General features: G+C 59.3%; 2 protein-coding genes across 2 annotated transcripts; one reads left to right on the top strand and one right to left on the bottom strand.

Annotated features, from left to right (window-relative positions):
• Positions 1-2,309: 2,309 nt before the first annotated feature.
• On the bottom strand, positions 2,310-6,199 carry ATF5 (activating transcription factor 5). The gene is made up of 3 exons (XM_004457748.5): positions 6,066-6,199; positions 4,609-4,869; positions 2,310-3,574 (listed from the first exon to the last, which is right to left on the bottom strand). The coding sequence occupies exons 2-3, from the start codon at positions 4,784-4,786 to the stop codon at positions 2,931-2,933; spliced, it is 822 nt and encodes a 273-aa protein (XP_004457805.2). The 5' UTR covers positions 4,787-4,869; positions 6,066-6,199; the 3' UTR covers positions 2,310-2,930.
• On the top strand, positions 6,030-24,273 carry NUP62 (nucleoporin 62). The gene is made up of 2 exons (XM_004457744.5): positions 6,030-6,139; positions 21,636-24,273. Exon 2 carries the CDS (start codon positions 21,709-21,711, stop codon positions 23,251-23,253), a length of 1,545 nt encoding a protein of 514 aa, XP_004457801.2. The 5' UTR covers positions 6,030-6,139; positions 21,636-21,708; the 3' UTR covers positions 23,254-24,273.
• Positions 24,274-24,715: the final 442 nt, after the last annotated feature.

The following is a 24,715-nucleotide window of genomic DNA, read 5'->3' as shown; positions in this document are numbered from 1 at the left end:
TAAATTCTGGACAAAGAAATTGCTTGGAAAGGGTGTGGGAAAACTCCCAGCTGATGTCTTTCAAAGGAGGCTGCTTGCTCTCTGGTTTCCTTCCCCTTTCCCACTGGCCGTACCAGAGTCGCGGTGACGGTGGCTCAGCTTCCACAGTGTTGAAGAGAACAGTCCCTTAGGAGAACAGTTTTCAAAGTGTGGTCCCAGGCCCACAGCAGCAGCATCTCCCAGAAACTTGTCAGGAACCCAGAATCTCAGGCTCTGTGCAGCCCTACTGAGCCAGAAACTCTAGGGGTAAGACCCCACAATCTGTGTTTCAACCAACCCTGCAAGCATTTCTAATGCAGGCTCAAGACTGAGGACCCCTGTGCTGGGAGATGCAGAGCAGCAAGATGGAAGGGGCCACAGGAAGCACGAGCAGCCTGCTTCCTGCCCCATGGGCTAGCTTATCTACATGAGAAAATTAAATACCTTATTTAAGCCAAATGTTATTTGGTCTTTGATAAGTCAAATCAATATCCTAATGAGTAATATATTTAAACACACCCCTGGATTCTTTTTAGAATTAAAATGTTCAGGGAGGAAGTGGATATGGCTCAAGCAGTTGGGTGCCCGCCTCCCACATGGGAAGTCCTGGGATTTGGTTCCCAGTGCCTCCTAGAGAAGACAAAAAGACACAACGAGCAGACAGACAAGGGAGCCACCTCGGGGGGGGGTGGATTAAAATAAAAGTTCAGGCATAGAAAATGATTGACAATAATTTGGCAAACCCCCGTGTGCCCACCATCCAGCTGAAGCCCCTAAGTTTCCATCCTGATCCCCTTCCCCTCCCACCTTGCCCAAAAGTAACTACCATCCTGAATTTGGGATGTATCCAAAGATATTTGGATATTACAAATTTTAGGATTGCGTTAGTTTCTTAGTGCTGCTGTAACAAATGATCCCAAACTTAGTGACTTAACATAAAAGAAATGATCTTACAGCTCTGGAGGTCAAGAGTCTGCAGTAGGTCTTCCTGGGCTAAAATCAAGGTATCGGAAGGGCTGCATTCCTTCTGGAGTTTTCAGGGGAGAATGTGCTGCTTTGCCTTTTTAACTTCTAGAGCATTCCTTGGCTCAGAGTTCCTTCCTCCACCTTCGAAGCCAGTGCTTAGCACCGACTCTGACCTCCTGCTTCCCTCTTTCACTTAAGGACCCTTGTGACGCTATCGGGCCCATCCAGATGAGGACCACCTCCCCACCTCAAGCCACAGAACACATCTGCCAAGGCCTTTTGGCCACGTAAGATACCATATTCTCAGGTTTCAGGTTAGGACATGGACGTCTTTGCAGGGGCATTACCCTCCTACCATATACGCGGCTTGATGCTTTGAGAATGTACAAATGCATCAACAAAGCATGGTACTGAGGTGCATTTCTGAACCTTCATAGACACAGAATCGTTCCGTGGATGTTTGCAGGAGCTATCTGGGTTGCCTCTCTCTTCTGTTCCATACTCTGTATATTAAAAAGGGTTGGAAAGGGGAGCCAGTGTAGCTCAGTGGTTGGGCGCCAGCTTCCCACATACAAGGTCCTAGGTTCAATTCCCCACCCTGGTACCTCAAAAAAAAAAAAAAGGGTTCAAAGGAGAAGCACCATTTCCCAAACTCCCTTGCAGCTAGAGTCCTGCACGACAGTTAAGTCAGGTGAGCAGAGCCGGGGCACACCACCTCCCTGCTGCTGTTGGGGCTGGGGTGCCAGGTAAGGAGGTGAGGATTTTGAGGCGGCTGCAGAGGCCAGCCTGGGGCACCGATGGCCAGGCACGGCAGGGAAGGCTGAGCGGGGCATCCTGAGCTTGGATGGCAGCTGGGGGGGCGTCACTCACGGTCCAGAGGACTTCCACCAAGCCCCTACCTTCAGCCCCTTTCTGCTGGAAATACCTAGGGTGCTTTTGATTTCCTGCCCTGAGTCCCAAATGCTTCTGCCTCAGGCTCTTGGCGCCTGACACGGGGAGTCCTGCGTGTTGCTGTGTGCAGCTCCAGTTCGCTCGCTGGGAATGCTGGGATACGGGAACCCGCCCGAAGCTGTGGGTGGTGCGGCGGTCACTGCTGATGCCCGCTCGAGCCCTACGCCCCTGGGTCCCACTGTTTGCAAACGATCCTCTCTGTGTAAGCTGTCTGAATCCAAAAGCGGCGCCTTGTGTCTCGGGCCAAGCCTTGGCCTTGACCCGGCCGCATCAAACATGGTGTGTGCTTGACAAATGTTGTTTTTAGTACGACCCTCTTTGGCCTACAACTGCCCTCGCCCCAACCTCGCCTCTCAAAGACACAACACGCAGGCCAGAGGAAAACTTCCTTTTATTTCCCAGTGCATCCGCCCCCATCCCCTCCCCCGGATGTAGATTCCCCTCCCCCAACACCTTCACGAAACACTGATTTCCTCCCAGAGCTAAAATGCACACCCAGTCACCCACTACAGCCACCACGACCCCCTCCTGCCCACCTGCCCCTACGTCCGCCTGCCCTGTGAACCTGGCCACCTGTCGGCTCCCCCCGCCCCACGCCAGCTGCAGTCCTCCAAGGTCCCCAGCTTGCCTTTCTGTTACCTGGATGCCACTCTCAAGGCCCGCAGAGTAATCCTGCAGAGCTTCCCAGCCCTGCCCCCTTCTGTCCCAGGCCACGTCATCGCCCCCCCACAAGAAACCGCTGCTTTGACATTTAGGAGACCAGGTTGCCAAGCTCTGCTCTGCAGCCTCATTTCCTCTGCTGTTACTTGAGGAGGGTGGATAATTAAGGCAAACAGTGTACGTTTCTGAGGGAGGAGGGCACTGAGTTCAGAAACGGGCAAGACCTGAGACGGGTAAAAGCCGAGAGGTGGGCATGCGGTGGTGGGGGGGGGGGGAGACCCGCCCCGCCCATCTGGCCGCTGCGCTGCGGGGTGGGGGGAACCCCGCCCGCCCATCTAGCTGCTGCGGGCCCTCTGGCTCCGTGCCTTGTACACTTCGATGAGCAGATCCTTCACGTACTGGATCTCCCGCTCCACCGACTCGGCCCTCTCCCTCAGCTCCCGGTTCCGGGCCTCGAGCCCCTGGCACTGGCCCTCCAGGGCCTCGCCCTCTGCCCGTTTGCGCTGGCGGTACCTCAGGGCTGCAGACTTGTTCTGGTCTCTCTTCTTTTGCTTGCGGTCCCCTCGGGCGGTGGCAGGGTTGGGGTAGGGGGCGGGGCGAGAGGGGGGAGGGGGCGGGGGCTGCTGCGGTGGGTGGAGGGGGGCCAACCCCGCCTCCCCCGGCCCCTCGCTGCGGCAGTAGATGGCCAGCAGGTCGAGGTTATCCAGGGCAGGGGGCTGGGGGAGGTCAAAGACGGGGAGAGGGAGGGGGAGGGAGGGTGCTGGCGGGGGTGGCGGTGGGGAAGGTGGCGGGAGCAGTGGGGCGTCAAGGAAGAAGTCTTCCATCTGCTCCAGCTCCTTCTTGAGGAGGGTGGCCATGGCTTCCAGGTCAGGTGGGGAAGGGGAGGGCGGGGCGAGGGCACCTGGGGGCAGGGGGGGCTCCAGGGGGAGGAGGGCTGTAAAGTCAACCCGTTCTGTCATCCAGTCAGAGAAGCCATCACCTAGGGGATTGGAGGAGGGACACAAAGTTCTGAGTTCCTGGTCTTCCACCTAAATGAATGCTCACTCATCTCTGCCTCACTCAGGCCCATTCATTCAGCAAGACAGCCCGCCAATCAACAAGCCAGCCTACAAGCCAACAAACCAGCCAAGGAACCAATGAACCTGGCAACCAACTAACCAGCCAGCCAGGGGACTAGTCAACCATCCAACCAACTAACCAACCAACCAATCAACAAATGAACTAGTCATCCAACCAACTAAGGAACAAATTGACTATCTAACCATCCAACCAGTCATCCAACCATCCAACCAACCCACCAGTCAATCAACAATCTAGTCATCCAACTAACCAAGGAATAAGTCATCTATTCAACCATCCAACTAGTCATCCAACCAACCAATCAGTGAACCAACCATTCCTGAAACCATTCCAACGTTCTCTTTACTGGTGACCCTACATCCGTGGGTTTCTCCTTTTCACTCTCTAGTTTGTTCTTAAAACACAAACTAGACCACATCACACATACGCATACCTTACTTCAGTTTTAGCTCATTCATTATTGAAAACCCACCATGTGCCAAGCATTCAGGACATAGTAACAAACAGAGTCCTCAAGGCCACTGCATACTGTCCCCTCCCCTGAAAGGCTTTTCCTTTGGCTCTTTCCATGGCTTATTCCTTCCCATCATTTAGGCCTCAGCCTAAGTAGTACCTACTTGGAGGCTTCCTGGCTAAACTGCGTCCCCTCCGTCATTTTCTAGCTCGGCCACTAAGTGTCTTCCCACTTACCGTTCTCCTAGGGGGCTCCCAAGCCTCATCCCATCTAACTTCTCTGTCTGCCCACACGAATGTGAGCTCCAGGAAGGCAGTGACCACGCTGGTCGTGTTCCCAGCTGTGTCCCCAGCACCTAAGACAGTGCCTGGCACATTGTAGGTAACCAATAACTACCTATTGAATGAATGAATGACTGCTTTCCCCCTTCTCCCCTGCCTCCCCAGCTCGCCCCACCTCCATTCTCCATCTCCCCTTACCTGCCAGGGGCTCTCCTCCCCCTGGAATCCCGCCCTCCAGGGCCCCCCCAAGGACCTCATAGGGGCCCAGGGGGGCAGGGGCCAGGGGGAGTTTCCCATAGTCGACGAGCCAGCCCAGCCCGCTAGCTGGGAGCAGGGCCCTGTCCAGCTCCAGCCCCAGGGTCGCCAGGAGTGACATGGCTGCAGCACAGGCACCAGGCACCAGCGGCTGGGAGGCGGCTCAGACGGTTGGAGACAGGCAGCCAGGCGAAAGTGGAGGCTCTACAGGAGAGAAGGGGTCAGAGGCCAGCCCCACCCACCCGGCAAAGGCACAGGCCGGTAAGCCACACCCCCTTTGCAGAGGGCTCCTCCCCCCCAGAACTCTACACCTGCCCGTTGGTCCCCAAATCCTAAAGCCCCACCCACTCCCAAGGGAATTCTCCTTGAGCCCAGCCTACTTTCTCCCAAGCCCCACCCCTACCTTAATACAGAACCTCAGTGGTCTCCCAGGGGAATTTCCTTAAACCCTTCCCATCTGCCCCATGATTTTCCTCTTCATTAAAAAAAAAAAAATCAATCCCAGGGGAATTTTCTTTCAGTCACCACCCTCCTATAGTCCTTTAAATGTATCTATCCTCGCTCGAATCAGTTCCCAGGGGAATTCTCCCATGCCGTGCCCCCTTCAGCAATGTCACCCATTAAAACCCTATGCTGCCCTTTAAACTTTTGGTGACACCCACAGCCCCCCAGCTCCAGGCCCTCCGTCCACTTTAGCCCCACCCCTCTTTGTATGTCCCGCCCCTCTCTGCCTACTTTAGCCCCACCCCTCCCCGTATTTCCTGTAGGCCCCGCCCCCTGTACTATGAGCTCCCCAAGCCCCGCCCTTCGCGACGGCTGTGGTCCTGGCCCCACCCCCAACGAAGGGATGGCCTCTAAGCCCCGCCCCCTCATCTGTCAGTCTACGGCAGCCTCCGCCCCAGCAGGTGCCTGAGTGGAAGGGAGGGAAAAGGCGCAGTGCGCCGGCGCAGGGTGGAGGGGGCACGTTGGCGCCTGAGCAGAGAGCGGCTCCTTGAACCCCACTCTTCGCGCGCGGCTCGCTCCTCGAGGTCTAAAGCGCATGATCTCTCTCTCACGGCTTCGTCCTATACAAATACTGGCTCTGGTGGGCATGAGCCGGCGCGCGCGGGCACAGTTGTTCCCGAAAAAAAATAATAAAACGCACTCTTTCTGGGGGCTAGTGTGCAAGCCCCCTCGCACGCAGGCGGGCCTCAGGCACAAACACCCTGGGGGACAGAACCCCTCCCCCACCCCGGGCCGAATGCGCATGCTCGGCCGCGCGTCGCCCAACGCGGCTGCTTCCCCGTGCGCCTGCGCGACCGCGATTCACGGCCTCCCAACCCCAGGCCCGGCCGCGAGGGTCGCGCGCCGTGAAAGGGCGGGAAGGGCGGTTGGAGAGGGCGGGGCGAGCGGTTACTCACTCCATGGCGGCGGGAAGGAGAGGCGGCGGCGGCCTCGGCTGAAGAAAGAAGCGAGAGCGGAAAGCGCAGGCGCGGTGAGCGCGGAGACGGGCCGGGGGGCGCGGAGGGTTCGCGGCTACAGGGCCATGGCCGGGATACGCGGGCGGCGGCGGCGGCGCGCTGGCGTGAGGAGAGACTGGGACCTGAGGATGGGGAATGAGGCCGCCCGGGGGACTGGGCACAGATATAGCGGGGGCGGCGCAGCACGGGCCGCCCGGATCCTTCCGCGCTCCGCCCCTGCGCGGCCCCGGCGGGGAGACGGGCCGGCCCCCTCTCGGTGACCCGGGAGCAGGTCCCCTGCTCCCTGCGACCCGGTGGCCCGGCGCCTTTTCCTCTCTGACTCTGGGCACCCCACCCTCTCCTCCCTCTTACCTGGGTGTCCAGCCCCGGCCCCCTGGCGCCCTCTGACCCGGGGGTCTGGCCCCCTCCCTCAGACTTGGGGACCCGGGAGGCTCTTCGCTTCGCCCCGAAGGTCCAGCTCCTTCGTCTTGCTCCTGGAAGCCGCCTCACCTCCTCCTGGGGCCCGACCCCATCCACCCGCCTTCCCCCAGGCCCGCACGTGTTCATTTCTTCTGTGCCTTCCCCAGCTCCCCAAGAAACTTCCTGCCAGCCACACCCGAGCCCCTGCCCATTCCTCCCCCGGCCGCCGTCCTTCCCCGAGAATCCTTGAGAGCTGAGGTCAGGCAGCGCTCCATTCAAATCCCAGGTGGCCTTGAGAAAATAACTTAAAATCTCGGGACCTCGTGTCGCTCTCTGTAAAAAACGAGAACAATGCCCTCCACCTGGTTGGGTCGTTTGTGAGACTTAAGGCAGTGTCGGTAATGGTGTCTTAAATAGGAATTGTGGTGCTCAGTATCGCCTCTTGCTCTGGCAGCAGTTGACCAGCCCTTACCACCCTCCCGCGTGCCGAAGGATGGATGCTTGGCCCACCCCGGCGCAGATTCAGGCGTTGTCACCCCCACTCTATCCTTTCTCTCCCCCTGCCCACCTCTCCATCCACATCCACTCACTCCTGTCCTCAGCTCCTCCATCCCGACTTCGTTTCAAACCAGCCTTTGCCTCGGCTCACTCACTGGGTGGGGAGCTCTCTTCTAACCCTGCTAAGAATGGGGAGATCTACGCTTCCATTTATTGAAAGCGAAAGCGCCTCCTAACCATCCTGTCCGCCCCCCATGCCCTGCACCCTCCACCACCTGGGTGGCTGTGGGTCTTTCCTCTACCGCAGAAGTCGGCCCTCTTTCCCACCCTGCATACATCCACACCAGGATGTTTCACCTGGAGTCAGCCCTCATCCCTTCCCTGGCCGTGAAGACGTTGAGTCAAGGTCCAAAGAGGCTAGGGGAACCTTGATTTTGAGAGGGTTCTGGGAGAGAAGATACCCAGGCTTCTTCCTTCCTCTTCCCTTTTACATGCAGGAAGTCCTTCTTGGATCTGACCACTTTACCTTAGAACACTTAGTGTCCATCCACTGTGCCAGGATCGGGCACTTGCCGCATATTTGGGTCTGTTGGAGCTGTGTTATGACCTGGGCAGGTACGACAGTGGTTACAATTTCCTTGTGTCTCAGTTTCCTCTGGGGCTGGTAAAAAGTGGCCAGTGATAGCGCTTACCTTTAGGGCTGTTTGAGAATTGAATGGGTTAATCCGTCTCAGACACTTAGACTAGTGCCCGACCCACAGTTGGCACTGCCCAAGGGGTGGTGGTTGTGATTGTTGAGGCACGTGTCTTACCACCTTTCTAAGCCATTAGTGCTTCAAAACTAGCACTGGTCTCTGACCTTTTACTCGGGCTGTAAGGATGGACTTCTACTTCTCAGTGCAGAGAGCTGAGGGTCAGCAGGTGGTCGGGGCTAGGGTGTGACTTGATGTCAGTGAGGGGGCGCGACCAGACCACCAGATAAGAGGCCCCCACCCTCACTGAGAACCTGCTGCGCTGGCAGCTCTACCCCCCAGGGCTGAGTTCCCCCGTGTGCTGCCTTCCAGCACCTCCCCCAGCAGGGTCTGCTTCCTCCCTCTGTCCCTCGCCTACAGTAGCCCCCGAACTGTCTTACTAGCTCTTATGGCTTTACATACAGAGACCAGGTAGAGCATTTTTGGATTTACAGGATGGTACAGAGTGTTCCTGTGTAGCCCACACCCAGTTTTCCTTGTTGTTAACCCCTTCTACTACCGTGGTACATTTGTCCCAGCTAAGCTCTGTGTAGTAGTTTTGTCAACTAAACTCCACACTTGATTCAGATTTCACTCATTTCTCCTCATGTCCTCGTCTGTCCTGGGATCCCCTCCCGGTCACCACGTTCCACTTAGTCGCCACGTCCCCTTGGCCACCTGTGTTCTGTAGTGGCTCCTCACACTGCCTCAGTTTTGGCGTCCTTGAAGAGTGCCGGCCTTCGGGTATTTCAGGGAATGGCCCTCAGTGTGGGATAGCCTCGTGGGTAGCCTGGGATTATGGGGTTTCGAGCAGATGGCCAGGAAGGGTGTCGTTACTAACCAGAAAGGAACTAGCTCAGTTTGGGAATCGTGTTGCTGGTCGTGTGCGATGCACACTGACAGAGAAGTAGTCATCTTGGCCCTGGCCCCTGTGCCCTTTTTGCTCTGGCTGTTGGAGCCCACCTGCTCCACTGAGCTGCCCAGCCCTTCTGGTGGATTCTACTCTATAGGTCGTCTGTGGCTGCACCCTAAATCCTGTCCATTATCCATCCCTGACACAGGCCCTGGCCCCTCTGGGACCCAGGTGCCTCGGCCTCCCCCAGTCTCAAAACCTCTCAGGGTTCAGGTGCCTCAGCCCCTTCAACTCCTGAGCCGGGGCTGGGAGCGTGGGTGGGGCTGCAAGGACTCTTTTTTGGTGCGGAGGGGCCAGGTTCGGGGAGTAAGGCGGCTATTGCAAGCCGATTGCATCAGCTCTGGTTCTTTGATGGGGAGGGGGAGAGGGTATTCTCTGGGGGCCCTGGTGCACCTGGCAACGGCTCCTGGTTAGCAGAACCTGCATCAGGGAGGGCCCCAGCCCTGCAGAGGTGGGGGGTGAGGAGGGTGTGCAGGAGCCTGAGACTGAGGCCCCAGGCCAAGAAGGGGCTCAGGTGGCAGAGGCCAGCCTGCCTGTGTTATGGGGGCCAACACCGAGGCCCTGAGGGCAGAAGAGGTTGTGCAAAATCAACTGCTTGTCAGCGCATGACTTGCACAACAGCACAAGCCCCTGGGACCCGGTTCCTTAGCCCAGGGCGTAGCCTGCTGGGGCCACCAAGCCTAGACCTTCACCTCAGAGCCAACAGTGGCTCTTCTTACAATTTCCAAACTCTATGGATTCTGCCTCCAGAACATCTCTTGTCGACCTGCCCCCGCCTATCCCACTGTCCTAGAGGAGGTCTCCTCACCTGTGCTACTGCAGCACCCCCTCACTGGTTTCTCAGTCAAGGCGTCAGCCTGGCACGACAGAAAAGCCACTGGGTGTAGCATCAGAGACCCGGGGTCCTATCCTGACGCCGCCTCCCGTACCCTTAGCCCGCAGTCTGCCAGGCCCCTCCCTCCCTGCCAGGGGCTTGGCACGCACTGCGGAGCTGGCCTGGGCACAGAGCCCCACGCCAGCGCTCTGGCTCCGTGACCCTCGGCAAGTGACAGCATCTCTGTGCCTCAAGTTCCTCGTCCCACGACCTGGGGACGAGAGGACCTACCTCACTGGGTTGCTGTGAGAATTGAGTAAACTAATGTTCCTAAGCTTCCTAGAGCAAGGCCTGGTCTGTGGGGAGGCTCGGGAGCTGAAGTTCGTGAAGTGACGGGGAAGCCAGCCTGTAACAGGAGCTCAGGGCACCTGGGCTGGTTTCTCTTCCCTTTCTCTCCTACTCGTTCCATGCTTTGTTCTGCTTTCATCATGGCCTTGCAGGCAGACGTCTGTAAATGTGGCTATTGCCAGGGGCACTTGGGACCAGGATGGGACTCTTCTCATTCCCCGAATTGTTCCCCACATCCCCTACTGTAACCTCAGAAGGTTTTGCTCGTTTAAAAGGAATTGCTCGTGCACGGAGCCTGGGGAATTCTACACTGTGGTCCCGAGGCACCAGGACAGATGTCTGGGTCACGTCAGCCACAAGGGCAGGGGTTGGCGGTGGCGTCCTGCAAACAAGGACAGAAAGGCCACGGCCAGTTTAGCTGGGACAGGGCAGTGTGGGGCCGGGCGCACCGAGCCCAGGCTCGCCCCGTGGCCCAGTAGCGCAGAGTCCTGAGCCCCTCTCCCCCTCACTTCTGCCAGTCCCCCCAGCTGGGCTGTGGCAGCTCCGCCTCCTCGGCGGTCCCCTCCTACAGGAGCTCCCTGGGGCTGCTGTATCAGTTACCACAACTCACTACTTAAACCGTCCGCGGAGCCCTTCCAGGTCTGGAAGTCCAGTGTCCTAACACGGGCAGGCCCGGTTCCCTCAGGGGCTCCAGGCAGAACCCCCGTCTGTGCCTTTTCCAGCATCTGGAGGCCCCACATTCCCTGGCTCGTGGGGCCATCTCAGCTCCCTCCAGCCTCTGCTGGTGTGTCACATCTCCATTCTCCTTCAGCCTTGCCTCCCTCTTACAAGGATCTTGTGATAATGTTTCAGAACCATCCAGATAACCCAGGGTGGTTGCTTCATCCTAAGACCTGGAGTTGATTGGGGCTGGAAGGCCCCTTTGCCATGTCGGGGCCGTGTTCTCAGGGGTTGAGACGGGGACACCTTTGGGGCCATAATCCTCTCTCGGATCTGCAGGTGCTTCATCTTGGAGATGAAGGACTGGGCCACCTTGGGGTGCCCTCTTGCTCATGCCACAGGGCCTGGGGATTGGAAGAGGACAGGGCCAATGGATGCTATTGGCAGCATAGTGTTCTGCAGCCCAGGGCTCCCCAGGTACTGTGGCGGGGCCTCGGGCAGATACTGCACCCTTTGCCCTGATCACCCTGTTGATAAAATAGTGCCCAGCAGTCCTGCCCCCCCAGAGAGAACAGTTGTGAGGATCAGAGAGTTAGTCTAAGAGGACAGGGAGGGAGGGCTGGGCCTCCCTCCCTCCTGCTGGAGATGACCCATGGTGCCCTGCGTGTGCTGGCCAGCTCTCAGGCCTTCTCAGTCACAGGAGTGGGAGGTCCAGATTTTTCTGTGAGATCCAAGTTTTTTATGTTGACCAGTAATTCAGAAAAACCTGAAAAATCTCAGCAAGCCATGCACGTGGGTGGGACTCAGGCTGTGCTTGGCAGGGGCTTGGAGCCTGCTGACACCCGGAAGGCCATGCCTTCTGAGACCTCGGGGTTCAGCGCGGTCGTCCATCTGTCACTGTCATCATCGTCGTCCCCGATCTGAGCTTTTCTACCCACAGTGGAGAATCAAAGGAACCAAGTGCTGCTTGTTCTGGAGAGTGGCTGAGAGTTCAGACCAGACCCTCTCTGTTGGCCTTCCTGCCGCCCCACACCCCTCCCGGGTGATGCTGAGATGGAAAAGCACGGGGCCTCATTTAAGCGGCCCTGTCCAGATTAAGGCGGGGAGGAGGTCTCCAGGAGAGCCGTCCTGAGAGCTGGGGGCCTGCTGCAAGGGGAGGTAGGTTTGTCTGTCGCCAGCTCTCCATCCCCCAGCCAAAGACCCCTCGGAGCACGTCTGTAGTTGAACAACCTGGGATTGTTGCTCACGGCAGGGAGGACTTGTTACAGGAGCCAGCTGTGCTAGGTGTGCTGGGGGAGCATCGGGGGTCTGTCAGGACGCAGCGGCAAGTGTGACCGGCTGTCTTTATCTCCTCCAGAGGGCGGAAGGAGTGAAAGAGGGGAACGCTGCCTGCGGTTGGTGAGGAGGGAGCTGGCTTCTCCCAGGCAGGGCGGGGCTGTCTGCTCCTTCTCGAGGTTTGGACAGGGCGGGGGTGTCTGGTCGTTCTTGAGGTTTGGACAGTGTTCCTGTTTTGCTGCCTTGAGCCATGATTCTGGAGTGACTGTTCTTGTCTTGGTCCATCATGGTCCTGGAGTGGCCTGGCCCAGTCTTGATGTCCCACGAGATGGTTTGTGTCCCTCAGGAGAGCACTGGGGCGTGGTGGGAATGTCAGGCTAGCCCCCGGCTGTCGGAGCAGCTTCCCCTTCCTCACAGCCAAGGTGCTTGTCCTCCCAAAATGGGGTTGGAGAGGTGGGGGGTGGTGGCAGGACTGTGGGGGCCGCCATGGGGCAGCCATAGGTGCATGGTCCCTGCAAGCTGCTGGACACTGGGGAAGGTAACAGGAGTGGGTGGTCATAGCAGGAGCTGAGGGGAGCGAGGGGCACCGCCGCGCTCAGCATCCCAGGGGACAGCCGGAGCCCCGTGAAATCAGGGGCCATCGGCTCTCCTCCTGACCCTCCTGCTTGCCCCAGCCCCGGAGCAGAACAGATGGGGGTGGTGGAGAGGAAAGGACAGCCAGTGCCCCCCCTTCACTCCCTGCGTCCACCTGCAGCTGGGGGAGGCAGGCAGTGCTGGTTTGGGTTCAAGGGTGAAGCCTGAGCTGGGCTGGAAGGCCATGGTGGTGGCCCAAGGTGTCACGACAGAATGGGAAGGGAGCACGGCCATGGCACACGGAGGCTGTTGAGAAAGTGTCTTGTTGGAGAGGCTTGTGGGATGGGGAGTTTGGGCTCTGGGTGGCTGTGTGACTGGAGCAAGTTGCTGAGTTCTCTAGACGCCACTTTGCTTCTGTGTTTGTTTCTGAACCGTGATAGCTCCCACTTCAGATGGTTCTGGGAAGTGCAGGTGGTAAATGCCCAGCATGTGTTAGCCTGGCAATTGCTATTGCACCCCAGCCCTCAGCTGGCTGGTCACACTTGGCTGTGGGCACCTGCGCTGTTCCAGCTGCTTCTGTGCGAGCTGGACGCAGCACTGGAGTGAGCTGCCTGGCCCCCTGGGTCAGGAGGTAGCAGAACCAGCGTCTAGCCTGCCTGGATTGGCTGCCACATTGGTAGGACTTGTTCAGACCCCAGCGCGTCCCATCACCCTTTTGGGATGGGCCAAACCAGACCCATTTTCCAGATAATGAAACTGATTATCTGGAATGAGGAAGGGAAGGGACTTGCTCCAAGACACAGAGAAAGTCAGAGGTAGGATTTGACTCCAGTGAGTCTGCGCCCCCAGGCCACAAAGGGCTCCGAGCAACGCCCGGGCAGGTGGGAATAAGATGGGAATAAGGTGGGTTCTGGCCCTCAGAATCAAATCCCGGGTCCCTCACCTCTGGCTGCCTTCACCTGGTTCCCAGAGGGCCGGCCTCCATGGCAACGGCTCCGCCACACCTGGCCGTGGCCCCGCCCCTGCCTCCCTCGCTGATATCGTCCCTTCCTGGGGAAGCTGGTATTTACGGAAGGAGAGGGGCTGGGCGGGGACACAGGTGAGTGGGTTCTCCACGACCACCCCCCGCCACTAGAGCCCCTTGCGCCCTGGAGCAGAAGCCCCCTCCCGTCTGGTCCAGGCACAGCACCCCTTCTTGAGGACCTCCTGGTGGCCTGCTCAGCTGCCTGCAGCCCCCCACCACAGGGCCCTCCCAGCCCCTTCCTAACCGCCATCACCCACCACGGCCCCGAGACCTCCTGCCTTTGGGAGCTGCTCTGCCCACCCCTGCACCCTGCCTGCTGCCCTTAGCCCTGTCCTGGCATCCCCGTGGCCGGTTGGTTAGTTGTAACTGTTCTGTTTGGCTGTGATTAGGATACTATACAATACGTCCATTTTAAGTGTACATTTCAGTGGTTTTCAGTACACTCAGTTATGTAACCATCACCACTGTCAGTTCTAGAACATTTTCATCTCCCCATTGGCAGTCACCCAGCCCCTGGCAGCCACGGATCTGTTTTTGTCTATGGATTTGCCTATTTTGGACATCTCTAGGGTGTGGTGCTTTGTGCTGGCCTCCCTCTCAGCGTCGCGTTTCAGGGGTCCTCCCGCTGCAGCTTCTGCCAGCGCTTCCTGTCTTCTGAGTGCGGGGGGCTGTCTAGTGTCCGCGAGAACACGTCTTCTTACCCATCAGCCGGTGCGCGCGGGGGCGCTGCCACAGGTTTCCCCTGTAAGGAACTGACAGACTTGCCCCAGAAGCTGTGCTGTCCTCCATTCCCCCAGCAGTGCAGGAGGGGTCCAGCTTGTCCCACCCTTGCCACCACTTGTCTTTTTCATTCTGACCCCTCGTGGGTGTGAATGGTATCTCACTGGTTTTGATTTGCGTTTCCCTGGTAGCTGATGATGTTGAGCATTTTCTCATGCTTAGTGACATTTCTATATCTTCCTTGGCATCCTGTGGTTTTAAAATGGAGTTTCTCACCAATTCCACCGATTCCAAGACAGCAGGCCCTTGCCCACCTGAGCCTTTGCCAGGCATGACGCCCTGACCCAACCAGGCCCTCCTGCTCCAGGGGCTCTCCTTGGGCTTCTGTGCTCCCGCCTGCCGCCTGGCCCCCACTGCCTGCCCCTGCTCTTCCACCTCATAGGACTGCATGTGGACACCCCACTCTCCACTCACCCCGGTCCTCAGCGTCTCCCCTGTGAGAAGGGCAGGGTGGGATGCTCAGGGGTGCCCCCATGGGCTTCCATGGAGGGAGGAGGGGTGCAAGCCTCGCCCCATCGCGGACCTGGCCTGCAGAGGTCCTGAGGGCTTCACTGTTCAATGAATGCAGCTGGCACAGCAGATGTGCCAAAGTTTCCTCACGCCAGGCACTGGCAGGTTGTGGGCAAGGGTTCTCTCAGGCTCCACTGGCAGGAGCCGGCACAGGTGCAGTCGTGGTGGAGGGCATCTGGCCTTCTCTAGTAAATCCAGAAGGCAGGCATCGTGGCCAGGAGTTCTCCTTCTCAGGAGCTGGAAAAACGCATGTGTGTGCCCCTGGAGGAACGAGCAGTGCTTGTTGCAGCATCGTGGGTACTCAGACAAACTGGGAAACGACCCGGACATCCAGCAGCGGGGTCTGGCGCGTGTGTTTGTACCGCGGCTTGAAGCAGCAGCTGGGAGGACTGCACACGTGGCTGAGAAGGTGACCAGCGTAGAGCGATGCCTGCAGCAGGCACCTGCCGTAGAAAACCGCCAAGAACTTGCTCCCTGGGATAAGTAAGCAGGCGAATTCAGAGATGGGCTGGCACCTGGCAGGGGCCCAGTAGATCCTCCAGGGCCTTGGGAGCTGGTGGAGGAGAGTGGCCAGGGGCACCAAAGGATTTCCAGAGAAACAAGCAGCGTGTTCCTTGTGTAGTTAAAATGTAAATGTTAAAACCGCAGTTTTAGTAGAGGCAAAAAAATCCTTTCAATACATGAGAAGGAAGCAAAATGGTTCTTGGTAAAAAGGGAGAGCCAGCACTTCTCCCAGGCTTCTTATTTTTATTGGGATGATTGTTCTAGAATCCTCCCTGAAGCCTACCCCTGACTTCTTTCCCACATACATCTAAGCTGGCTGTGTTCCCTTCTGGGGAAAACTGCTGTTGTTCCCTCACCTCTGAGCCTTCGGGTGCCCCTCTGGGCCCCAGAAGGTCTCGGGCAGGGGGGAGAAGAATATAATTGCTCATTAGCTGTTGGAGAAAAATGGTGCTCACTGGGACACGGAGGCTGATATGACTACAGGCAGGAAATTGATTGAGAAGCTCTCCCAGCAGAGGGGCTCTGAAGGATAGACTTCAGCCCCCCTCCAGCCTGGTGGGGTCTGAAGAGAGACTTCAGCCTGCTTCTGGGAAGGGGGGGAGTTGAATGTTTTATACAGTACATTCCTAGGTGGGGAAGTGAGTTATTGGAAGGGAGTTCAGGGTCCCAGTGAGGTGCAGGGGCCAGTAGGCAGCCCTGGGAATGACCGTTTCCCCTTGTCTGGCTGGAGGGCTGTGGGCGAGGGAGCTGGGTTTTCTTGGCCTGCTGGAGGGGTGGGTGGTGCTTTGATCTGCAGGGGCTGAAGGTCTCATCTCCCTTTCCTCCCGCTTCCACGTGGCTTCTTTGGTAAGCCTTTGGGGAAGTGCTGTGCTTTCAGACACGTAGGCTTATGGGGGGGCTGTCTTTCCTCAGTGCATGTCGGGGAACCGAGTTACAGCTTGTGAATTATTGCAGACTTAGTGAGAGGGAACCTCTAATATTAGCCATGAATTGGCTTCTTGTGGTGGAGATGGTATTTTTTAAGAGAGAAAAGGAACAAGAGAGAAGTTGGGGACCTGATGAATCCAGGAATCATTTAGGGGCAACTTCTGAGGCAATCCCAGGTAGCAAGTGGCAAGATTTTGCTGCCTCGGGCAAGGCACCTGTTTCCTCTGTGCAGTGAGGGTAATAATCCTACTAAATGATTTCTAAGATGTATTAAGGAAAAGAACAGTGCCTCTAGCCTGCTACCCCTCTGTGTCTAAGGGGGGAATCAAAACCTGCGTTTGCTTAAATGTATAGTTTCCCTGAGGGAGGCACGGGAGACCCACCGGTGGTCTCCAGGGAAGAGAGCGGGTGCAGGGGTGGGGGTGGGGGACGTGGCGCTCCGCGCTGTGAGGGAAGGCGCAGGTGTGTAAAACGCCTACCAGCCGTGCCCCGGGGCGGGTTGAGATGTGGACATCTGGACTTCGCACCAGGAACGGTGGCTGGCCCAGGTGAGCGGGCAGGCGGGCACGGACCTCTCTGCAGCAGGTCGGTGCCTGGGGTTGCCTGGGGGTTGGGAGTGCCTGGGGGCAGAGGACAGCTGAGACGCGCCTCTGTCCCCACTGGGCCCTGTTGAGCTGTGGAGGGAAGATGACCTTTAAACGGAGGTGAGCGCCTCGGGGGGGGGGGGGGCCGAGGGTTCCCTGCCCTGGGATTTGGCTTTGAAAGCGGCTCTGCCCCCTGAGGCCCCTTTCGCTGCCCCCACTGCCAGGTAGCCCCGGCCACCACCCCTGTCTGGATGGCTGCGGCCGCTCGGCGCAGGCATGGCTGCTCCCCGCGCAGCCCGGGTGAGTCTGAAGACAAGCCAGGGCCAGCTCGTCCAGGCCCCCGTGGCTTCGCACCACACCCCGTGCTGGCCCTTGGGTTGCCCTCTCTCTGCTCTGGGGCACTCGATTCAGCTGGGCTGAGACCTCGTTAGCAAGCTGATCTCTGATTCTCTGATCTCAAGGGCTGGATGCCCTGAGGGTGAGGGTTTTCCTTTGCCAGAGGAAAGAGAGCTGGTTCTAGAGACAGAACCGGTGGACTTGGGGCCAGGGCCGTGGGGAGCCTGCCACGCTGCGCAGCCGCCCGCCCGCCCTGGCACCCGGTCCTTCTGGAGTCCCTGCTCGGCCTCGTCGGCAGCTGAATGCCCGGAGCCGCCACGAGCTGCCTCGCCCCTGGGAGGAGTGCAAGCGGGGCTTGGGCTTGGCTGGTCACCGGAGCCATTGCTCCCTCCGCCACAGGCTCCCCAGATCCTCCCCAGTCCTTCCTTTCTCTTTGGCCCAGGGCTGAGGTCCCCCGTGTTCTTCTGCTGTCACTGATACTCCACCCCCAGGCACCCTGGCCTCCTGCTCTGCCCTGGATGTGCCGCCTGCCCTCCCCACGGCCGTCCCGGTCAGTCTCCTGCTCTAGGTTGGCTCTGCTGCAGCCCTCACTCACCCCTGCCACCTCCCCAGCCCCCCTGCCCCACTTTTCTTTGTCCACGACCGCAGCCTCCTCTAGCTCACTGTGACCTCTGTATGGTGCTTTCCTGTCTGTCCCTCTCTGGAGTTGGAGACCAGTGAGAGAAGGGATAACCCCTTTATTTTCTTGCTCAGTCATACGCCTGGGGCCCTCGGCGCTCTGCATGGGGGCGCAGTGCGTTGCAGTCAGCCCCTCTAAGGGGCGCCTCGTCCTTCCTGGGCTGTCGTTGCTTCAGGCCGGGGAGAGTAGAGCTGTCAACGTGGGGACGAGTCAGTGAGAGGAAGCTAGGCCTGGAAGGGGTGAGGCGGAGAACGCTGTGGCCCAGTGCAGGGGAGGGGCATTCTCAGGCCCCTGGGCTGTGCAGGCGGGAGGACGGGGCCTGAAGATCAAGCACAGATGCGGGGCAGACGGGGCCAAGGGAGGCCAGGTGGCCCTGCCAGTCACACGTTGAGGCAGACACTTCCCTCTCTGGGGCTCGAGGCTGCCGGCTCGCACACCGGCTGCCGGCTCGCACACCCGCTGCCTTTCCCATAATCACCACTCACTCAGCCTTAGTTCCCGCCGCCCCCAAGCACCATCAGCTGCTCTTAGGAGAAGTCTGCCTTTGAGGACCAGCGGAAGTGCCTCCATCAGAGCTCATAAAAGTTTTTATTTGTCCGGCCACATTTGTGAGAAATTTCCAGCATCCTCACTGTGAGTGGTTAACAGGGACAGACCCTGGAGCTGTCGCTTCGTTTCATTTCATTTCTCAAATTGTGACTGTCTCCTCCTGGCCCAGCCTTCTAGCCGCTGCCCTCTGCCCTCCAGCCCGTCCCCCAGGGCAGGCCTGGCCATGGCAGTCCCCGCCAGCCCTTAAAGCTTCTGTGGCTCCCTCAAAGCGAAGCGGGAGCCCTTGCCACGGCACGCGGGGCCCTGCCGACTGCCCTTTCTCACACCCCGGCGCTCTGCACTCCCGTCCAGACCCCTGCATCGCCTGGGAGACTCGCCTGTCCTCCGGCCTCTCCGCTTTGCCCAGGCTGCACCTCCCCAGCTCCAGCGCACACAGCAGGCGTGGCGGGAGTGTTCACTGTCGTCGGCTGATCCCCAGCATGTGTGTGGGGGGAGCCGAGGCACTTCCGAAAGGGTGGGCTGTTGAACCAGACGAGCCCCTGCTGAGTAGTGCTCTTGTAGTTTTGTTATGATCACCAAGCACTTGTTCTAAATGTTCTTCTGGAAAGTTTTAGCTGTAGCTTATTAAAAGCAAAAACTCTCTTGAGAACGGAGCGTGGGTGTAGCTGTGGGGCTGCTGCTCGGGGTGGCTGGGCAGGAAGAGAGCTGGCGCGGACGGGCTCGGGCCTGCTGCTTCTCCACACTGCCTGGCACGGCCCAGGGCCAGGTCGGGGACGCTGCCCTTGGCGGTGGCCTCTTGAGAGTGCAGGGCCCTTGCTCAGAAGGCCCGGAAGAACTCTGTAAAAGTGCCAGGCCAGGGCCCTGCCCCCAGAGAGATGGGGTTTGTTGCTCTGGCCCGGCAGCGGGGTGCATTTTCAGGCTCCCAGGGTGCTGACGCGCAGCCAGTTGGCTCCACCACCTGGACCAGCAGGACCCCCTGGTAGAGCAGGTGGCCCTGGAGGCATCTTCCAGAAGCACCTGGCCAGGTGGAGGAGGAGACGAACAGCATTGGGGTCTGCGAAGAAGGCGGAGGGCCCGGGGGCAGCAGCAGAGGCTTCCTGGGACTCAGGCTCGAGCGCCTTAGGCGGCTTTGGGAAGTGCAGGCTGGGCCGGGCGGGGAGGGGTGGGATCGCAGCTGCCCTTCCAGGCCCTTTGCTTCTCCATTCTGGCTGCACGGGTTGTGCTGCTTCTCACAGAGGGGACCCCAGGCCTTGACAGGCTTCTAAGAAACTTGCCCAGGGCCACAGCTGTGCGTGGCGGGAGCGCACCTCAAACCCAGGCCTGCCCTCGTCTCTGGAGGCAGACTTCTGCTTTCCAGGCAGCTTGCCTGGAGACAGAGACCAAAGGAAAAGGAGGACGTGAGGGTGTCTGGAAGCTGGGTACAGAATTGTGTGCACCAAAGCAGAAAAACCATGGTGGGTGCCTCCTATGGCTGCTGTAACAGACTGCCACCAACTCAGTGGCCCAAAGCAACACGCATGGGTTCTCGTGCAGATTGCAGCCTCACTGGGCTGCAGTGCGGGTGCTGGCAGAGCTGCTTCCCTGTGGGGTCCTAGGGGGTCCATTTCCTGGCCTCTTGCAGCTTCCAGAGGCTGCTGTGACCCTTGGTGCTGGCCCTCCTCCGTCTTCAGCGCCAGCGGCGTGACACCTTCGCTCTCTGGCTCTGCTGCTGTCACCGGCCTCTGCTCTGTCGGTCTCCCTTGCCTCCCTCCTCCTAGGACCCTTTGGTTGCGTTGGGTCCCCTTAGACGCCCCCACCTCAAGACCCTCGACCTCACCCCCCCTGCACAGGCCCTCTTGCCGTGGCAGGGAACGTGTCCACAGGTTCTGGGCATTAGGACGTGGGCATCTTCAGGGGCGTTTTCGAGCTTCCACGCCAGGTCCACTGGAGAACCGTGAGGGCTCCCCCGGCAGCAGTGAAGGACCAGCCTAACGGTCATGTGCCCAGCCAGGCCCCAGGCAGGGTGCGCTTTGCAGGTGGGGTCTCCCTGCTGCCTTGAGTGCCACCTGTGGGCCCCACCCTCCCGGGCCAGCCCCTCCAGTCCCCGCGAGGCTGTCCAGGGAGGCGCGTTGAATGCCGTCTCCTGTTGACGCGGGGATTGGAGACCTGCCCGCTGGCGCGCTGCTTCCTCAGGTCGAAGCCACGCCCAGGCCTACCCGTTATGTTTCTCCATCGTGGAGACAGCATTGGGAAAACACCATAAGCCACGAGACCAGATTCCCATGTCGCCTCGCACCGCGCAGAGGCGCCCTTCTCCACACCTCGGCGTTTTCTTCGCAGCCCTCACTCCTCAGAGCTGGTCTGCTTTCCCACAGCTGCCATCACGCCGCACTTAAAACTTGGCCTTCAGCCCCAGCCCCTCTGCCGTCATGCCCTGTCTCATTTCCTGCAACCCCCAGACCCTTTTCCATGAGAAATGCCACTCAGCTCTGTGCGGTTAGAGACCATATCGGTGCTGGTCTCTCGCTTCAGCTCGAAGCTCTAATTGACGCCCAGGTCGGGTGGAGGGAAGCGCCCTACAGCTGTCCCTGTGCTCGCCCAGCAGGTCTGTAAATCTGGCCCAGGTCCTATCTCCACCCCTTGACAGTGGTGACCCTGTAAATTGCCAACCCCACTGAATCCCAGCTTCCCCATTCTAACCTGGGGTGGGGTCCCTTCCCGGGGTGGCCCCTCAGGCTGGGCGGGCTCGGAGGGCAGACAGGGTGGTTTACCTGAAAGCGCTTCCTCTGGGGTGGCCGCAGGCAGCAGAGCCTGCCTCAGCTTTGCAGCTGGATGTCGCAGAGCCCTTCGCACTGCAGGAGCCTGGGGAGGCGCGGGGAGCCCAGAGCCTCGTGCCCTGCGGTGCCGCTCTTGCTCCTGCAGACGTGTCCTTAGGCGGGGGCTCCATAGGCTGGCTTGGGACTCAAATTACCTTGAACCAGACACCACATCCAGGGGGTTGAATCATCTGGTTGAGTATTGGGTGTCGTGCTCACCCCAAGTTAAAGGAAAGGGGGCCTGTTACTAGAAGGAGGGGTCCACCTTGCCAGTGGGTCAAGAGCAACCGCCTGTCCTCCTGCTCCACGCCCCAGGTTAGGCCACAGGTGGGGAGCGGGGCGCAGGCAGCAAGGGCTGGGGTGCAGGTCCGAAGGTGGGACTCGGGGTCCTGGTACTGCTCTGGCAGGTGGGGCACAGTCCCTGTCCCTCGGCCTTCTCTGCCTGGTCCCCGGACTTGCCCTTCTGGATCCTTCACTCCTTGTGTAGGGGAGGAGGAGGAGGGTGGCTGCCTCCTTGACAGCCCAGTCCCGCCACCTTCCCAGTGTGCGCCCTCGTGCCGGAGGCCGCTTTCCCAGCCCGCTGTCTGACCATGTCACTTCCTCTGCTTTAGAGTCTTTCCAAGGCTGCCGACGCTGGGTTTGCTCTGGGAGCCGGAGGAGCCACTGCCCCGAGAGTCTGGAGTCATGAGCGGCTTTAACTTTGGCGGCGCTGGGGCCCCCACGGGCGGGTTCACGTTTGGCACCGCGAAGACGGCAACGACCACCGCCTCCACGGGGTTTTCCTTCTCCACAACTGGCACAGGAGGGTTCAACTTTGGGATCCCATCCCAGCCCACCACAAGCACTCCACCTTCCAGCCTCTTCTCCCTCACCACCCAGGCGCCAGCCACGCAGGCCCCGGGCTTCAGTTTCGGATCAGCTGCTCCTGCTGCCAGCGGAACAGGGTTTTCCTTGGGGATGAGCGCTCCCAAGTTGAGTCTGAGCAGCACTGCTACCACCCAGGCCGCCCTGAACCCTGGTGGGCTCGGCGGCAGCTCCCTGCCCGGTGCCACACCGAGCACCGCTGCCTCCGGCCAGGGGACGGCCCCCACTGGCTTTGTGTTCAGCACCTCTACTACCTCAGCTGCACCGTCCACCACAGCCGGGAGCTTCTCACTCACCGGCGGAGGCACAGCCCAGACCGGGTCCTCTGGGTTCAGTGCTGGCTCCATGGGGACTTCGGGCCAGCCCCCGGCACTTGCCGGGTTACCCTTCACTCTGACCACGCCAGCAGCCACGGGAGCAGGGACTACCCAGCCAGCCACAACCACGGCCACCGCCACCAGTGCTGGGTCCACTCTCTTCTCCTCAATAGCAACCGCTCCAGCCTCGTCCGCCGCTACCAGCCTGTCGCTGTGTGCCCCGGCAGCCACCACTGGGACGCCTGCAGGGGCAGCTCTGGGATTCAGCCTCAAGGCGCCCGGGGCGGCTTCCAGCACAGCCAGCACTGCATCCACCACTTCCTCCACCACCACCACCACCAGCTTCGCCTTGAATCTGAAGCCACTGGCACCCATAGGCATCTCAGGTGGTGCTGCAGCCACCATCACCGCCCCTCCACCTGGCCCCAGTGCCGCCGCCGTGGCCCCTGCCAGTCCCGCGATGACCTACGCCCAGCTGGAGAGTCTGATCAACAAGTGGAGCCTGGAGCTGGAGGACCAGGAGCGGCACTTCCTGCAGCAGGCCACGCAGGTGAACGCCTGGGACCGCACGCTGATCGAGAACGGGGAGAAGATCACCACCCTGCACCGCGAGGTGGAGAAGGTGAAGCTGGACCAGAGGCGGCTGGACCAAGAGCTCGACTTCATCCTGTCCCAGCAGAAGGAGCTGGAAGACCTGCTGAGCCCGCTGGAGGAGTCGGTCAAGGAGCAGAGCGGGACCATCTACCTGCAGCACGCCGACGAGGAGCGCGAGAAGACCTACAAGCTGGCGGAGAACATCGACGCGCAGCTGAAGCGCATGGCCCAGGACCTCAAGGACGTCATCGAGCACCTGAACACGTGCGGGGGCCCCGCCGACACCAGCGACCCGCTGCAGCAGATCTGCAAGATCCTCAACGCGCACATGGACTCGCTGCAGTGGGTCGACCAGAACTCGGCCCTGCTGCAGAGGAAGGTGGAGGAGGTGACGAGGGTGTGCGAGGGGCGGCGCAAGGAGCAGGAGCGCGGCTTCCGCATCGCCTTCGACTAAGCGGGGCTGCCTCTGCGGCCCCGTTCTGGGGTGTCCTCAGTTGGCTCTTGGTTGCAGTAAAGTACTTGTCTCCTGTTCTCTTTCCTCCCAGTGATTGAGAAGTGTTCTGTGGTTTGACTCTGTCCATTAGCAAATAGGAAGTATTTTAAGCCCTTGGTCTAGGCAGCAGCCCAGTAGATGTGGTTTCTGTGGGTAGCTTTCGTGTCTTTTTCCCTGAGGCCCTTTTCACCTGCTACCACCACTCACCTCATCCTTCTTGCCCCAAACAAATCATGGGGTAGTGCTGATTCACCTAAGAGAAAACCTGGTCCCCAGCCAGGGTTTATGGGGCAAAAGTCCTGTCCAGCTCATAACTGTCGGTGCAGTGAGAGCCAACAAAGATTAAAATAATCTCTGTCCTCAGGAAATACATATTGGCAGCCTAATGATGAAGTATAAGATGTATATATGTGAAAATTAATCAAAGAAGTAGATTCTGATTGGAACAGACAGTTGGCTTTAGAAAATTCAGAGGAGGGCAGGCAGGTCGGGTGAGGGGCGCAGGGGAGCTGTTGAGCAAAGGGCAGGTGCCAGCCGTCCCCACTTTGGCTGACAGACCTGCTCGTGCTTGGGCTCTTCCCTTAGGATCGCCTCCTCCACTGCCTGGAGCTGGGTCAGGCGGCTGTCCCGGGGGCCCTTTCGGGCACACGGTTCTGACAGGTTGGGAGCTCTGGACAGGGTCTGTCTTGTTCCCCTTTGTGTCCCTAGCACAGTGCCTCTTGCGTCTCTTGGGTGAATGAAACCAGGCATAACGCTGGTCCACAAACGTGCCTGCGGAAGTGGCCCCATTTGCCAGAGGAGGCCTCACATTGGGTTCTGAACCCCAAAGGCCAGAGCCGGGCCAGAGCCAGCCCAGGCCGTGCCGGTCAGTTAGTTGCGTCCCAGCCATCTTTGTGTCCACGCTTTGCTGTTTTCTCTGAAATGTCTATAATGGCTATATGTTGTTTTCCTAAATAAAATAAAATTATTGTGAGACAAAAAGCTGTTGTTAATGTGGATAAATGTTAGATAAGGTGGAGTAAAAGATTCCAGAAGACTATCAAATGGGAAGCCATTTTTCTGAAACTGAGAAATGACCAAGACGCAACAGCGCCCTGCTCGGCACAGACGCCTGTGTGCAGAGCCGGGTTTTCATTAAAGAGAGGGAGCGATCCACAGACCCAAGGTGGTGGCTCAGCTCTTCGCGCCCACTGCCTGGGACTCACTGGAGGGGCTGCTAGGGTGTGGTGGTGGGAGGCTGGGCCAGGGAGGCGCCGGCCTGGGGCCGCCCTCAGCCTCGCGCACAGCGGGCACAGCGGATGTCCAGCTAACGGGGCCTGAGGTGCAGCCTGGAGCCGTGCGATCCTAGGCATGGGGAATGCCTTTGTTACTTCCTGGGCCCACGTGGGCTTCCGAGGACAGCATTCCCACGCAAGCAGGAGCC

Source organism: Dasypus novemcinctus, chromosome 18 (genome assembly GCF_030445035.2).
Source record: "Dasypus novemcinctus isolate mDasNov1 chromosome 18, mDasNov1.1.hap2, whole genome shotgun sequence".
Lineage (NCBI taxonomy): Eukaryota > Metazoa > Chordata > Mammalia > Cingulata > Dasypodidae > Dasypus > Dasypus novemcinctus.
This window is presented reverse-complemented; position numbering and strand designations above follow the sequence as displayed.

What these genes read in the sequence shown, in the direction of transcription:
- ATF5 (XM_004457748.5), bottom strand. Translation starts at nt 4,786, where the DNA reads ATGTCACTCCTGGCGACCCTGGGGCTGGAGCTGGACAGGGCCCTGCTC. An exon ending in GGGAGGAGAGCCCCTGGCAG is followed by an intron (nt 3,575 to 4,608) that starts GTAAGGGGAGAT and finishes CCAATCCCCTAG; the next exon opens with GTGATGGCTTCTCTGACTGG.
- NUP62 (XM_004457744.5), top strand. Translation starts at nt 21,709, where the DNA reads ATGAGCGGCTTTAACTTTGGCGGCGCTGGGGCCCCCACGGGCGGGTTC.